Source organism: Trachypithecus francoisi, unplaced genomic scaffold, assembly GCF_009764315.1.
Source record: "Trachypithecus francoisi isolate TF-2019V2 unplaced genomic scaffold, Tfra_2.0 Lachesis_group8, whole genome shotgun sequence".
In the NCBI taxonomy this organism is placed as follows: domain Eukaryota; kingdom Metazoa; phylum Chordata; class Mammalia; order Primates; family Cercopithecidae; genus Trachypithecus; species Trachypithecus francoisi.
In genome coordinates this window covers 18,475,028-18,490,162 of record NW_022681473.1, presented here as the reverse complement: position 1 = coordinate 18,490,162, position 15,135 = coordinate 18,475,028, and the positions used below count along the sequence as shown (strand labels likewise).

At 39.9% G+C, this 15,135-nt stretch overlaps 1 protein-coding gene across 9 annotated transcripts in view; it reads right to left on the bottom strand.

Moving 5' to 3' along the window:
• Window positions 1-15,135, bottom strand: part of AMBRA1 (autophagy and beclin 1 regulator 1) — a 204,240-nt gene that overhangs the window by 42,279 nt on the left and 146,826 nt on the right. For all 9 annotated transcript variants that reach the window (XM_033204164.1, XM_033204168.1, XM_033204166.1 and 6 more), the window contains one exon: window positions 5,849-5,959. In XM_033204164.1, coding sequence (XP_033060055.1) covers window positions 5,849-5,959 — 111 coding nt within the window. The remainder of the gene's footprint in view (window positions 1-5,848; window positions 5,960-15,135) is intronic.

Below are 15,135 nucleotides of genomic sequence, written 5' to 3'. Positions count from 1 at the left end.
CCTGAGAATTTGCATTTCTAACAAATTCCCAGGTGTCTCTGATGTTGCTGGACTTGGACTACACTTGAGAAATGTTGCCTCGTCAAATAATCCTTAGTCCTGGAGATGTATCTCCAACAACTGGCTTTCACTTAAAGGCAAAACACATACTGGAAAAAATGATGGGGTAGTTAGCTGGGCTGTGAAGGATGGAAATAAAGATTAGGAAAGAAAGGATTTTCAAATCAAAACTGCTCAAGAACTTCAGGGGGCAGCTCCAGAGGGAGAAAAAACAATGCAGGAGACAGCAGGAAGCCATGTTCCAGACTCTGCAATGTAATCTCCTCCCAATTAGAAATCATTTCCAAGTGAAAATGCCCTAGCAGGGAATGGGAGGGGTTAGAAATACTGATGCCTGGAGGAGCAGATGGCTCTGCCTTCCTATCAGCTCCATAAATTATAAACAAACACCTTGTACAAAGATCGATTTGTAGCCTGTTGCTGGCTGGCCAGATGAGGCCATGGGAGCGATTAGCAGTTGCAATGCTTTTGCAAATGCATTAGATACCAATTTAGAAAACCCAAGGGGGGTTAAATCAGCAGAAAAATTTCCTCTTGGCTATCTCTGAGCCCCTCAGATTTCAGAATAAGGCCTGTACAGAGCTCCAGATGACCCATAAACACTCCCTGAAGGCACTATATCCCCTGTGGTATGGCCTGCCCCACACCACTCATCTGCCGGGTTTCTTAAGGCCTATTCTGACAGGACAGCCTAGTGACCAATTCCATTCACCCAGTAAGAGTTTACTCTTAAAAATCATAGTGAATCTAAAGCGTCACTTTTTTCAGGAAAGCAATTTCAAAATTATTTATGCATGAGGTCTTATTCATAAACTTCTAAACACTAATCTCAAATCTCAAGTGAGAGAAGCAGGTGGCAAGATCTTTAGCCTAACTCCAGGAAAAGGTTAAATGCAATTCACATAAATCAACCTGGGGGTTGCTGAACTCATCAGTAAAACACAGAATCAGGCTGGGCTCACACCTGTAATCCCAGTACTACAGGAGGCCAAGGCAGGATAATCACTTGAGGTCAGGAGCTCGACCAGCCTGGGCAACACAGCAAGACCTCATCTCTATAAAAAGAATTAAAAAATCAGCCAGACATGGTGGCATGCGCCTGTAGGCCGAGTTACTCAGAAGGCTGAGGAAGGAGGATCATTTGAGCTCAGGAGTTTGAGGTTACAGTGAGATATGATTGCGCCACTGTACTCCAGCCTGGGCAACAGAGCAAGACCCTCTAAAAATAAAAGTAAGTGAAATAAAAGTAAGTAAAATAAAACATAAATCCTCAAAGATTAAACTCATGTGGAACTTTCAAATGACTAATCAGACACATCACTAGAACAGAACAGAGAGTCCAGAAATATATCTAAATAGAGAAAAGAAATTAATATTATGATGAAGATAACATCCCAAATCAATAGAGACAAATGGATTATTAATTAGTTGGGACAAGTGAGTAGCCATATGGGGGGGGAAATTGGATCATACTTTGAATATTTGGGACTAAATTTCCTAGTGAATCAAAGACTTAACTATTAAAAAACTAAAATCTAAAAGTTCTAAATGATCTCCCTAATGATGACACAAAACCAAGGAACCATAAAAGGAAAGTTGTATAATTTTGACTCCTTAAAATAAGTTCTATGACAAAAATAACCTTCAGCAAAGTCAAAACTTGAATGATAAGTAGGAAACTCCTATTATAAGTTAATTTTCTGATTTATAAAGAACTCCTGTAAAATCGCTAAGGAAAAGACCAGTGACACAACAGAAAAATTGGTAAAGCACATGGACAGATCAAGAGAAGGGAACACAAATGGCTGTTCATATGAAGAGGCATGCAACCTTGTTTGTAACATGAAAAATACAAATGTAAAATACCTACATACTACTTTTTTTTTTTTTTACATATCAGATTTGCAAATATCCAAAAATTTGATAGCACATTCTATCAGCAAGAGTTTATGAAATCAGCACTCTCATGAACTCCAAGTGGAATAATAATTTGGCACGAGCTGTATAGAATGTGGTATGGCAATAACTAGCAACATTACAAATGCACACTCTTCCCCCCTGCAATTCCATTTCTAGAAATGTATCCTAGAGATATACCTGCACATGTGCAAAACAATAAACTGCAGCACAGTTTGTAGAGTAAAATATTGAAAATGACTTAAAGGTCCTTTAATAGTAGACTAGTTAGAAAATTATGGTACATTCATACAATGGAATACTAGGCAGTCATAAAAAAGAATAAATAAGCTCTTTATATACTGACGTGAAAAGAACACTGAGCTATACCGTAAAGAAAAAGTGCAGAAAGTACAGACAAGTACATACAGCATGCTACCATTTGGGTTAAATAAAAGGCAGAAAAACATAAATTTGTATTTGCTTCTATATACATATAATATTTTTGAAAAGATGGCTGGGTGCAGTGGCTCACGCCTGTAATCCCAGCACTCTGGGAGGCCGAGGCGGGCAGATCACAAGGGCAGGAGATCGAGACCATCCTGGCTAACACGGTGAAACCCCGTCTCTATGAAAAATACAAAAAATTAGCCAGGCGTGGTGGTGGGCACCTGTAGTCCCAGCTACTCAGGAGGCTGAGGCAGGAAAATGGCGTGAACCCAGGAGGCGAAGGTTGCAGTGAGCCAAGACAGCGCCACTGCACTCCAGCCTGGGAAAAGAGCGGGACTCCATCTCAAAAAAAAAATTTTTTTTTTTGAAAAGATATACAAGGAACTGCTAACAGTGGTTACATATGAGGAGGAGTGGTAGGATTGGGGGGCTTCTTACTGTATTAATCTTTTACATTTTTAAAATTTTTGAACAGTAATATCAATTTCAGATGACAAAGAAACAACGTGACAAAATAACAAAACAAAATAACTTTAAATTATGGCCAACTTTAAATAAATTATGGTCCAGAAAGCTAGAAATGAAGAAGCCAAATTTCATTTTCAATAAGGGAAAAGGTGGATTGTGGTTGATTCCCAGCAGAGTTAAAGAATGAATTACTGGACATGTGGCCTATAAGCACTTAGAAATGGATGATTGCTGCTGAAGTTTCACTGAGACAGGACATGGAAAAATTAAACTGATTTTCCTTGTCCAATAAAGATACCAAGACTGGCATATCAGGAAATGCCACAGACAGAGAATATCTTAATTATTTTAAGGCAACTGGCAAAGTCTTATAATATCATACAGACAAGACAGAAAAATGTCAGCTTTAGATATGAACAACCAAGCCCAGAGTGCTAATTCATAAACTAAAATCAACACAGAGGAAGTCCACCGTAATGTACCACAAGGCTTGGTGCAATGCCCTGCCTGATTCACTACTTTTTGCTAACAATCTGAAAGAACACAGAAAAGCATGCTTATTGAACTAGTAGACAATGGAATATTGAGAAAGAAGGATTAAAACAAAGTTCAAATAGATGATGAGAGGCAGGAAAAAGAAACTACCGTTGACAGAAAAAATTGAACAGAAACAAATACAAATCTGTTTTGGTTATCAAAAGATAAGCTGGGCCAGGCGTGGTGGCTCAAGCCTGTAACCCCAGCACTTTGGGAGGCCGAGGTGGGTGGATCACTCCTGAGGTCAGGAGTTCAAGACCAGACCGGCCAACATGGCGAAACCCCGTCTCTACTAAATATACAAAAATTAGCTGGGCGTGGTGGCGCGTGCCTGTAGTCCCAGCTACTCGGGGCTGAGGCAGGAGCATCGCTTGAACCTAGGAAAGGCGAGTGGAGGCTGCAGTGAGCCGAGATTGCGCCACTGCACTCCAGCCCGGTGACAGGGCGAGACTCCGTTTCTGAAAAAAAAAAGATCAAGCTGTAAAAGTACAGGAAGGTTGAGTCTTGGTTTATTAGCAATTATCAAGAAATTTTAACTGACTGAAAATTCAAGAGTGGCTTCTGAAAAAAGTGCTGAAGCTACAGGGTAAGCTAATAGTGTCTGAAGCACCACTGTAATATGTATTTGACAGCTCGCATCTAGAGTTTTTTATTCTTTTCTGCCCCCCTCCACTGAAAGTTAAAAGGAAAGATGAGCAGAACTGTCAAGGATTTGGAAATCAGTGAAAGGAATCTAAGGAGGTTTGACCTTTCAACAAAGATTTAATGGAAAACGGCAGCTTAGTTTAAATAGTCAGAGGACTGTCACTTGAAAGAAGCATCATGAGATTTATACTATGGAGGTTCAGAGACAGAACTAGGACCAATGGGAGAAAGTGACAAGGGAAATGGTGGCTCGGTGCAAAAAAAGAACTTTTTTTTTGTTTTGGAGATAGGGTCTTGCTCTGTTGCCAGGGCTGGAGTGCAGTGGTGTGATCTTGGCTCATAGCAGCCTCGACCTCCTGGGCTCAGGTGATCCTCCCACCTCAGCCTCCCAAGTAGCTGGGACTACAGGCATATGCCACCATGCCCAATTAATTGTGTTTGTGTGTTTATTTATTTATTTTTTTGGAGACAGGGTGCCACTCTGTGACCCAGACTGGAATGCAGTGATGTGATCTTGGCTCACTGCAACCTCTGCCACACAGGTTTGAGCAATTCTTGTGCCTCAGCCACCTGAGTAGCTGGAAAAACAGGTGTGTGCCACCACACTCAGCTAATTTTTGTATTTTTAGTAGAGACGAGGTTTTATCATGTTGGCCAGGTTGGGCTTGAACTCCTGGGATCACGCGATCCTCCCAACTCGGCCTCCTAAAGTGCTGAGATTACAGGTATGAGCTGCTACACCTGGCCGAAAGAGATTTTAACACAAATGTAGCAGTGATGGTCAGGCCACCTTGTCAGTGCAGTCTATCATCAGTAGCAGTCAAGCAGAGGTTGAACCATCTCTCTCAGAAATGTGCAAGAGAGAGCCCTTCACGAGGTAGAAGGTGAAATGAGAGGTTTAAAATGTTGTGATTCCAAAAGAACAACTGGGATGTGGACTGCAGACTTCACTAGAAGCAAGGAAACTGAAACAGTCATGTTTGTAAATCAGATATCAACCATACCATTGAGATGAATAAAGATACGAAGACTGGCATATCAGGAAATGCCACAGACAGAGAATATCTTAATTATTTTAAGGCAACTGGCAAAGTCTTATAATATCTTACAGACAAGATAGAAAAATGTCGGCTTCAGATATGAACAACTAAGCCTATAATGGGATTACAGGCGCATGACATCATGCCTAGTTAATTTTTGTATTTTTAGTAGAGACAGGGTTTTACCATGTTGGCCAGGCTGCTCTTGAATTCCTGACCTCAAGTGATCTGCCTGCTTCGGCCTCCCAAAGTGCTGGGATTACAGGCATGAGCCACCATGCCCAGCTTGTAACTCTCAATTAAGCAATTCAGCAAACATGTCTCGCACCCACTCTCAGTAGCAAACAATGTAAGGTACTGAAGTAGACACAAAACCAAAGACTCCTCTGCTCTGAAGAGTTTGTGGACTAGTAGTTCACCAGCTAAAACCTAAAGTTTAGGTGGAACTGAAAAGAAGAGAAAGAAAAGGGAGTGTAGGATCCAAGAGCTAAACCTTGTGTGACCCTTTAGGAAAGACTAAGTGATGTTAATTAAACTCGATTAATCCAGATCTTAACGGACTTAAGTGTATGGTATGGTTGATGTTTGGTTAATGGACCTGAAATGAAAGTCACAGAAGAGGTGCAGAAATGGCATGTAGACAACAACTGCTCAATAGGATGATGAAAAACCCAGTGCTCCATGAATTTTTGAGTTCTGACTCACCAGCAAATATAACCCTTCCACTGATACCCCATTTGATATTGACTTACCATTACTGATTTCAGGGAGGTCAAACTTAGTGAAGTCCCACCACTGGAGCCGGTAGGTAGTATTGGCAATGTTACTGGCCACGGCAGACTGTCCATCACCAATCACTGCCCCTGATGAGGAAGAAGTCAAAGACAGCACATTATATTATTTGTCAACGTTTCCACTGCAAAACATAAAACAATACTGGGATTAGTAGTGGGGAGAGAAGAGGAAAAACTAGACTATGGCTGAAGAAAGTTAATGAGTCCCACCTGGCAAGTCTTTGTCTCACAGAAAAACCAGGTATGTTTGTCAGGGAACAACTTAATGTGGAAATATAATCCCATCCATCGGTCCCTCCCATTGTTACTTAACATTTACTTAGTGCCAACAACGTGGCAGGTACTGTACATACATGGTCTGGTAGGCTCGACATCTAAAAGAGACAGGTGAAATTTCATAAAAATGTGGGAAAAGAAAAATAAAAATGGGAAGACACCATTAATACAGAAAAGCCAGTAGCATTTCAGTCCCTGGACATCCTGATAGTAAGCAGCACTCTTTCAGACAAAGAATCTCCTCCTTTATCACTTTCTTCCTAATAGGACATCTCAAAAACAGGCTTCCTCCAGGGAAGAGGCAGCTACTATACAGCTGACTGGATAGAAAGAGACAGTGAAAAACAAATAAGGTAATATTCGTTCATCTCTTCTGGACCCCTGGCACGTAACACAATAAAAATTTATGAGCCTCGCTTTGTAGCATCAGAATATTTTTATTAAGGCCATCTTTTATTATACCTACCCCCTAAGAACCTCCTTGAATCCACATTTGCTTAGAACATCTCAGGGTTTAACTTTCTCTGAGATATACTCTTCTGTATGACATTTTTTTCCTTGGTAACCAATTAAATAAAAAATGGATTTTTTTTTAACAGGGTGACACTTTAATTTGCAGTTGTATTTCATTTACATGAACATGTCATTTCCTCCTCCTCCTTCTGAGATGCATTTCATACACAACCACCCTCCTTCTGATCAGACAGAGTCAAACCCTGTTGGGAGAATAGAACATTCCTGTATGCTAGATAACCTAAATGGTATTCTCAGCTGTAAATCAAAGGCTACCTTGAAAAACTGAACTTGTTAGAGTTTACCAGCCTTGGAAAAATGGACAATTTCATGCCCAGATTCTTCAGTATCACCTAGTCTTCTTCCTCTGCACATCACTGCAAAAGCATCTTATGAACTGTAGTTCTTTTCTTTTAGAGAGTGGCATTTATCACACTGCTACTCCTGGTGTTTCCCTTTCTTTCCCCAAATGATCAAGAGATGGTTCAAAGAGAAAACCTCCATACAAGCCAAGAAATGTGAGAAAAGTACTCTCTGCACTCTTCCAGTGCTGCTGGCCACTGTGTCAGAAGACTATTTTCTCAGCATTCATTTATTGATAGTCTTGTCTTTGTCCCATTTTCAATTTGTAAGGAAAAGTACAAATAACAGTTCATCTCCAAAATGATGATACTTCTAGATCATGCATTCTCAACACAGGGAATATCACCCCCATGGGGGTAAAAATTGGTTCATGGGGGCAAAAAATAATAATAAAAAAAACCTTAGTATAATCATTTGTTCCCTTCCAAAGCATCAAAGTATATAAATAGATACACATTGTATCTGTGATATTAAAATTTCATGGGAGGAGAGACAAGTAGGGAAAAAAATGTCTAAAAAGGTTCCCTAGGAGGACAATAATGGAATAAAGGCTAAAACAAACCGTTCTAGATAAATGAATACCCCCAAAACAAGACATCCTTTGAAATCTTGCAAACTCAAAGACATAGGCCCAGTCATGATCTCCCTGAGACCTGAGAACGACAGCATTTGGGGGTGTGATGTCAGTGAGTCCACTGACCTCAAATCTCTATTTGAGGTCCCTGTGGTGTATCATTCAGATGAGGTAAATATATACCCTTGCTTTAACCTTCACAGAAAATTCCCCTTTAATAATTATATCTGACTTTTGCTGAACCTCTGGGTCATGACGAGGGTAAGATACCCGAAGGACTTTATTAAAAGGAACTTTCTTGATTTTTCTATGCCTCTTTGATAATGAAAATCACTTTTTTTAGTTACAAGGTCTACCACTTCCCTGGAAGGAATTATTCCATTTCATTCTGATCCAGGCTCAACTCCACTGAGCTTCCAAATTGTTTCCTGGGCTTGCTTATCAAGATGGTTGACATCCCCCTTTGACCACTAGTCTCTCTCAAATTACTTTAGTTCCTTATCATTTTCTCCAGCTTTTAACGGAAAACCATATAACCCCAAATGGTAGAAGGTAAGTTGATTTTCTCAGTACATGACTAACAAAATGCTAGTTGCTAAGAGAGGGCAGAAAATAAATTGAAAAAACAAACTTCATATTGTGTAAGAGCTTTTTCTGGGGGAAGGGATAAGAATTACAAACAGGAAAACAGTTAAGGAATTATACCAGATGCTTTTTGAGTACCGTGAATCTGCAAATGGGAACACAAAAGATTAAGACTCCCAAATTCCAGCTCCAGAGGCATCCTGTACTGTCCATGTCTCAAGAAATGTCTTCGGGAGAACAGCTGTGCAATAAAATAAACATGTAGGGTTGCCACTATGTGGAAGAGACTGGGGAGGTGCTCTCTGTCAGTAGTGCCAGGGTGCTGAGGAGGAATGAAGTCTGGCACCAGGGAGAGTCATTTTTTTTTTTTGTGCCATATAAACACAGATTAGGGAGCTAAAGATGCCAGCAACAGATTAGAGTACTGTCACCAGGTTCTTTTCTGCAAGAACTGTAGGCCAACTGAGCCTGTCTCGTGGAAATAACAGGAAGAAAAAGCCTGATTTATTAAAACAACCCCAACCATTTAGTAGACCTCTGGCCACTAAGATGAAGGTATAGGAAATGTGCAAGAGGGGGTTAATGGACTGAGCTAGAAAGTATTTACACACGAGGCACTTAGCCTCAGAAACCAAATCCTGAGAGACTGGTGAGGGATTTCTAAGACTTCAAGGTTCTCCCATGTAGTAATGACAGAATGGAACAAGTTAGACTCAGAGTTTCTCAATCCCTGCACTACTGAAATTTTAGGACAGATAATTCTTTGTTTGAAGAGTCTTGTGCATCGCAGAACATTTAGTATCCCTGGCCTCTACCCACTAGATGCCAGTAGCACCCTGCTCCACCTAGTTGAGACAACCAAAAACGTCTCCAGACATTGCCAAATGTCCCCTGGGGATAAAAATCATTCCTAGTTGAGAAAAGCTAAGCTAGATAAACATATCCTACATTTTAACTCCAGGGTAGATGCTCTGAGCACCACTACTAGAACGTCTGCTGCTAGAATGTCTGCTGTTAACAAGTGATGCTGTTATAGTCACGGAAAGAAACTAATCCAAGGCACAGGATTACAACTTCAATTTTCCGTATCTGCCAATGGGATCTTACAGCTTGTTTTTTGTTTGTTTTTGAGAATACAGGCTTCAGAATCAATTTGACCAGATTTTGACACTTCCTGCCATTATTTACTATCATGTGACTTTGTATAAATTAATCTCTCTGAACCTCAGTTTCCTTATCTGTAGAAAAGGGTATAATAGTACCTACAACTTACAGACTTGTTGGAAGAACTTACTGAGACAATAAATATAAAGTGGTTGGGCGTGGTGGCTCATGCCCATAATCCCAGTACTTTGTGAGGCCAAGGCGGGCAGATTGCTTGAGCCCAGGAATTTGTGACCAGCCTGGACACAGTGAGACACTATCGCAAAAAAAAAAAAGGCTGGGCACAGTGGCTCACACCTGTAATCCCAGCACTTTGGGAGACCAAGACAGGCAGATCACTTGAGGTCAGGAGTTCCAGACCAGCCTGACCAAGATGGTGAAACCCTACCTCTACTAAAAACACAAAAATTAGCCAGGCATAGTGGTGCGTGCCTGTAGTCCCAGTTACTTGGGATGCTGAGGCATGAGAATTGCTTGAATTCAGGAGGAGGAGGTTTCAATGAGCCAAGATTGTACCACCACACTACAGCCTGGGGAAGAGTAAGATTCTGCCTCAAAAAACCCAAAAACACAAAACACAAAAATTAGCCAGGTGTGGTGGTGTGTACCTGTAGTCCCAGCTACCCAGGAGACTGAGGTGGGATAGCTTGAGTCCGGAAGGCGGAGGTTACAGTGAGCTGAGATTGCACCACTGCACTACAGCCTGGGTGACAGAGTCAGACCATCTTGTAGATAGATAGATCAACAGACAGATAGATATATTGATAGATAGACAGTGATGGCAAATACTAAGTGCCTAATAAATGGCCTTTAAAATTATGTCTGTCATCTACTCCAAACTCTCTGTGTATTTCATCTACAGTTACAGCCTGGGTGACAGAGCCAGATTATCTCGTAAATAAATATATATAGAAATAGTGATGGCAAATACTAAGTGTCTGATAAATGGCCTTTAAAGTTATGTCTGTCATCTACTCCAATCTGTGTGTATTTCGTCTACAGTTACACTACTACTTACATCAGCATCAACAGACAGCTTATAGAGAGATGTCCTTGTGTAAGAGACTGGCCCAAATAGTGTGCCAGGGCCGAGAGAGAAGTGTTTAATCTGAAGATTAAAATAAACTGTCTAGGCCCTATAATATTTGGCAACTTTCTCCTTGAAAACAGCCCAGGCCAAGACAGATCACCTTCTGGGCCACAAAACACCATGTAACAAATGCAAAAGAAAAGGAATAATACAAATTATGCTTTCAGACTACAAGTGAACTAAACTAAAAATCAGTAATAAAAAGATAACTGGAAAATCCTATAAAACTGACAGATTAAACAATACATTTCCAAACAACACATGGCTCAAAGAATATGTTGGATTAAATGAATATTTTGGATTAAATGAAAATGAAACCATGAGTTCTCAAAATACATGAAATGCAGTGAAAGCAGTGCTTAGAGGGAGATTTATAGCATTGAATGCATATATAAGAAAAGATGAAATATCTAAAATCTGTAATTTAAGCACCTACCATAAGAAAGAAGAAAAAGAACAAATTAAAGCCAAAGTAAGCAGAAGAAAGAAAAAAATGAGCAGAAACCAATGAAATTGAAAACAGAAAATCATCTACAGAGAAAAATCAATAAAACCAAAAACTTTGAAAGATCAATAAACAATAAACATCTAGGTAGGCCAATTACAAAAAAAGAGAGAGGATACAAATTACTAACACCAGAAAAGAAAGGGGCGCCATCACTACTGATCCCATGGACACCAAAAGGATAAGGGAATGCTATGAACAACCGAATGCCTACAAATTTGAAAACCTACATGCAATGGACTAACTCTCCTTGAAAGACACAGTATATTACAATTTGTACAAGAGACAAATAATCTAAATAGGCCTATATCTATTAAATTGAAGCAATCATTAATAATCTCCTAAAACAGAAAGAACTGGGCCCAGATGGTTTCAACAAATTCTACCAAACATTTAAGGAAGACATTGTACCAGTTCTCTAATGTCTCTTCCAGAAAACAGAAATATGAAATACCTGTAACTAACATCATATTCCATGGTAAGAAACTAGATACTCTCCCCCTAAGATCAGGAACAACGCAAGGAAGCCCCCTCTTATCAATACTTTTCAGCATCATACTGGAAGTCCTAGCTAATGCAATCAGACCCCCTTGCCCCTGCCACTGCAAAACAAAGTAAATAAAAGGTATACAGATTGGAAGAAATCTGTTTGTTGCCAGATGACATCACTGTCTAATCCCAAAGAATCAACAAAAAAACTCCAGTAACTATTAAATAATTATAGCAAGGTTTCAAGATACAAAGTTAACTGTTTTCCTATATAATAGCAATGAACAAACGAATGACTGGAACTTGAAATTAAAAATACACTACCACTTACATTAGCATCAAAAAAATAAAAAACTTAGGTATAAATCTAACAAAATATGTACAAGGTCTATAGGAGGAAAGCTACAAAACTGATGAAAGACGTCACAAAGGATAAAACTAAATTAGTGAGATATTTCATGTTCATGAATAGGAAGGCTCAATACTGTTACAATGTCAATTCTTCTCAGCTGGATCTACAGATTCAACAAAATCCCAATCAAAATCTTGAATTATTTTGTGAATATTAACAATCTGATTATAAAGTTTATATGAAAAGGCCAAAGATCCAGAATAGCCAACACAATATGGAAGAAAAACACAAAATTGGAGGACTGACACAACCTGACTTCAAGACTTAATATAGGCCGGGCGCGGTGGCTCACGCCTGTAATCCCAGCACTTTGGGAGGCCAAGGCAGGTGGATCACAAGGTCAGGAGTTCAAGACCAGCCTGACCAATATAGTGAAAAAGTCCGTCTCTACTAAAACTACAAAAATTAGCGGGGCATGGTGGTGTGCACCTGTAATCCCAGCTACTCAGGAGGCTGAAGCAGGAGAATCGCTTGAACCCGGGAGGCGGAGCTTGCAGTGAGCCGAGATCACACCACTACACTCCAGCCTGGGCAACAGAGAGAGGTTCTGTCTCAAAACAAAACAAAGCAAAAAAAAAAAAAAAAAACTAATGTCCACACAAACACCTACACATGGATGTTTATAGCAGCTTTATTTATTCATAATTGTCAAAAGTTGGAAGCAACCAAGATGTTCTTCGTTCAAGAGATGAACGGATAAACTGTGGCACATCCATACAATGGAATATTATTTGAGCTAAAAGAAATGAGTTATCAAGCCACAAAAAGACATGAGGAACCTTAAGTGCATGTTACTAAATGAAAGAAGTCAAAGGCTACATACTATAGGTTTCCAACTGTATCAGATTCTGGAAAAGGAAGTTATAGAGACAGAAAAAAGATGGGTAGTTGGTAGGGGTTTGCAGGGAGGGAGAGATGAACAGGTGAGCACAAGATTTTTTTCTTTTCTGTTCTTGAGAGGGTCTCACTCCACCACTCAGGCTGGAGTGCAGTGGTGCAATCACGGCTCAAGGAAGCCTCAATTTTCTGGGTTCAGATGATCCTCCCACCTCAGCCTCCCGAGTAGCTGGGGCTACAGGTGTGTGCCACCATGACCAGCTAATTTTTTTTGGTATTTTTTGTAGAGATGGGGTTTCACCATGTTGCCCAGGCTTGTCTCCAACTCCTGAACTCAAGAGATCCACCTGCCTTGGCCTCCCAAAGTGTTGGGATTATAGGCATGAGCCACCATGTCCAGTCACAAGGAGATTTTTTAAGCAGTAACGTTATTTTGTATGTTACTACAATGTTGGATACATGGCATGTACGTTTGCCAAAACCAGTGGAATTTACAACACCAAGTGTGAACCCTAATGTAAACACGTACTTTGAGTGATAATGATGTGTCTATGTTGGTTCATCAACCGCAGCAAATGTACCACACTGGTGCGGACAGTGGGGAAGCCTGCGGGTGTGAGGGGAGGGAGTATATAGGAATTGTCTGTACTCTCCACTCAACTTTTAATAAACCTAAAAAAGAGAGAGGGGCCAAGACTTTTATTCACATTCCAGGAGACAGTGGGAACAGCAGCTGTCCATGAGGACAATACTAGTCATAGTAGTTCATAGCTACCATATAACTGCAGAAATTCCTTTCATGGAGGCTTAGAGCAAAAGAAGAAATAAAGATTATTCTGATGACAGACAAAACAAGGAGGAAAAGAAGCTTAAATCCAGTGATCCTGGCTAACTATCAGCCAACAACAATGGCAAAAACTAAGCTGCCAAGTCTCATTCCAGAGTCAGGTCTTCAACTTGTAGGCCAGAGCTCCCGGAATGTGTCTGGGGATGAAATAATCATCATCATCACAGTCACATGATAGGCGAGCTCTACCAAGCCTAATAGCCTCTGTGCATCTCTCTGCCTTTGTTTCTCTCCAAGACTCTTCTCTTCTGTTGCTTGGAAAGAATTAGGAACCTTTTTTCAAAACAGCTTCACAGCTTCTCTCTAAGATTTGTTCTAGGAGCAGGGAAATAAAAAGTATGATTCAACAGTTCAGTGAAGATACTGAACAATGGGAATCATTAGCAAATCTATCAGAAAAGCTAATTCAGAGAGGGTAAAAAAGGGCAAGCTGCAAAGAAGGAAATGATTAAATGATATTTCAGTCCTGAAAACTCTGTTTAACTTGAGACTTTGTAATTCAGAATGGCCATCTCTGACTGTGTTGCTGCTGGGAAGGTGAAAAAAGAATGGGGTTGGGCACGTAAACACTCATCATCCTGGAGACACAATTGCTATCTTTCTGTTTGGTTGTTATATGAACCTGCCCTGGGCTTTCTAGTCTCAGCTCTCCTGACCAGTTGAGCTGGAGGAGAGCTGAGACTAGAAAGCCCAGGGTAGGTCCAATTGAACAACTAATCAACTTTACAAACAGATTGACAGTTGCTTCAGGCTGGAGGGATGTGAGAGAGGGAAAGGGGAAGTGACTGCTGATGTGTATGGGTTTTTTTAGGAGGTGATAAAAATGATATGAAATATATAGATAGAGGTGATGACTGCACAACTCTATATTCTAAAAGCCATTGAAATGTATCCTTTAAATAGGTGGCCTGTATGGTAGGCGAATCATATCTCAATAATGCTGTTATTAAGAAAACACTATTCAATATAAATGTCTATCAATTTGTGAAGTGAAAAATGGTAATCCTATTTGTTGGATCCATTTCATTTCCTTAATAATTAAGAGAATTGATGAACATCTTTTCATTTGTTTACTAGCTCATTGTGTATCTTTTAGATGGTATACTAGTGTCTTATGTACATTTTAAAAACCTTTGGTATTTTAAGTCTTTTTTTGTTGTTGTTGTTCTTATCTGTTTTTTAGATGGGGCCTCACTATGTTGCCCACGCTTGCCTTGAACTCCTGGCCCTCAAGTGATCCTCCTGCCTCAGACTTCCCAGTAACTAGGACTACATGCACATGCTACCCTACCCAGCTTTGGTTACTTTAACTTTTCTCTTATGGATTATCTGAGCTCTCTGTAAATAAATACACTGGCTTCTATTTATAACAAATAATTCTCAGAGCAAGTCTCTGTTTAAATAATTATTTAAACATAGAAAGCATCTTCCCTTCCTAAGTATATCTGAATGGCATCCTAGGAAGAACACTTAATCTTCTTTCCAGAAAGCTTCACTCAAATACAGTCTTAAAATCTGTCCTAAGAAGGGGATATAACTAAGTACTCAGTCACACTCACTCTAATCATCATTTAATCTAATCTAAAATCA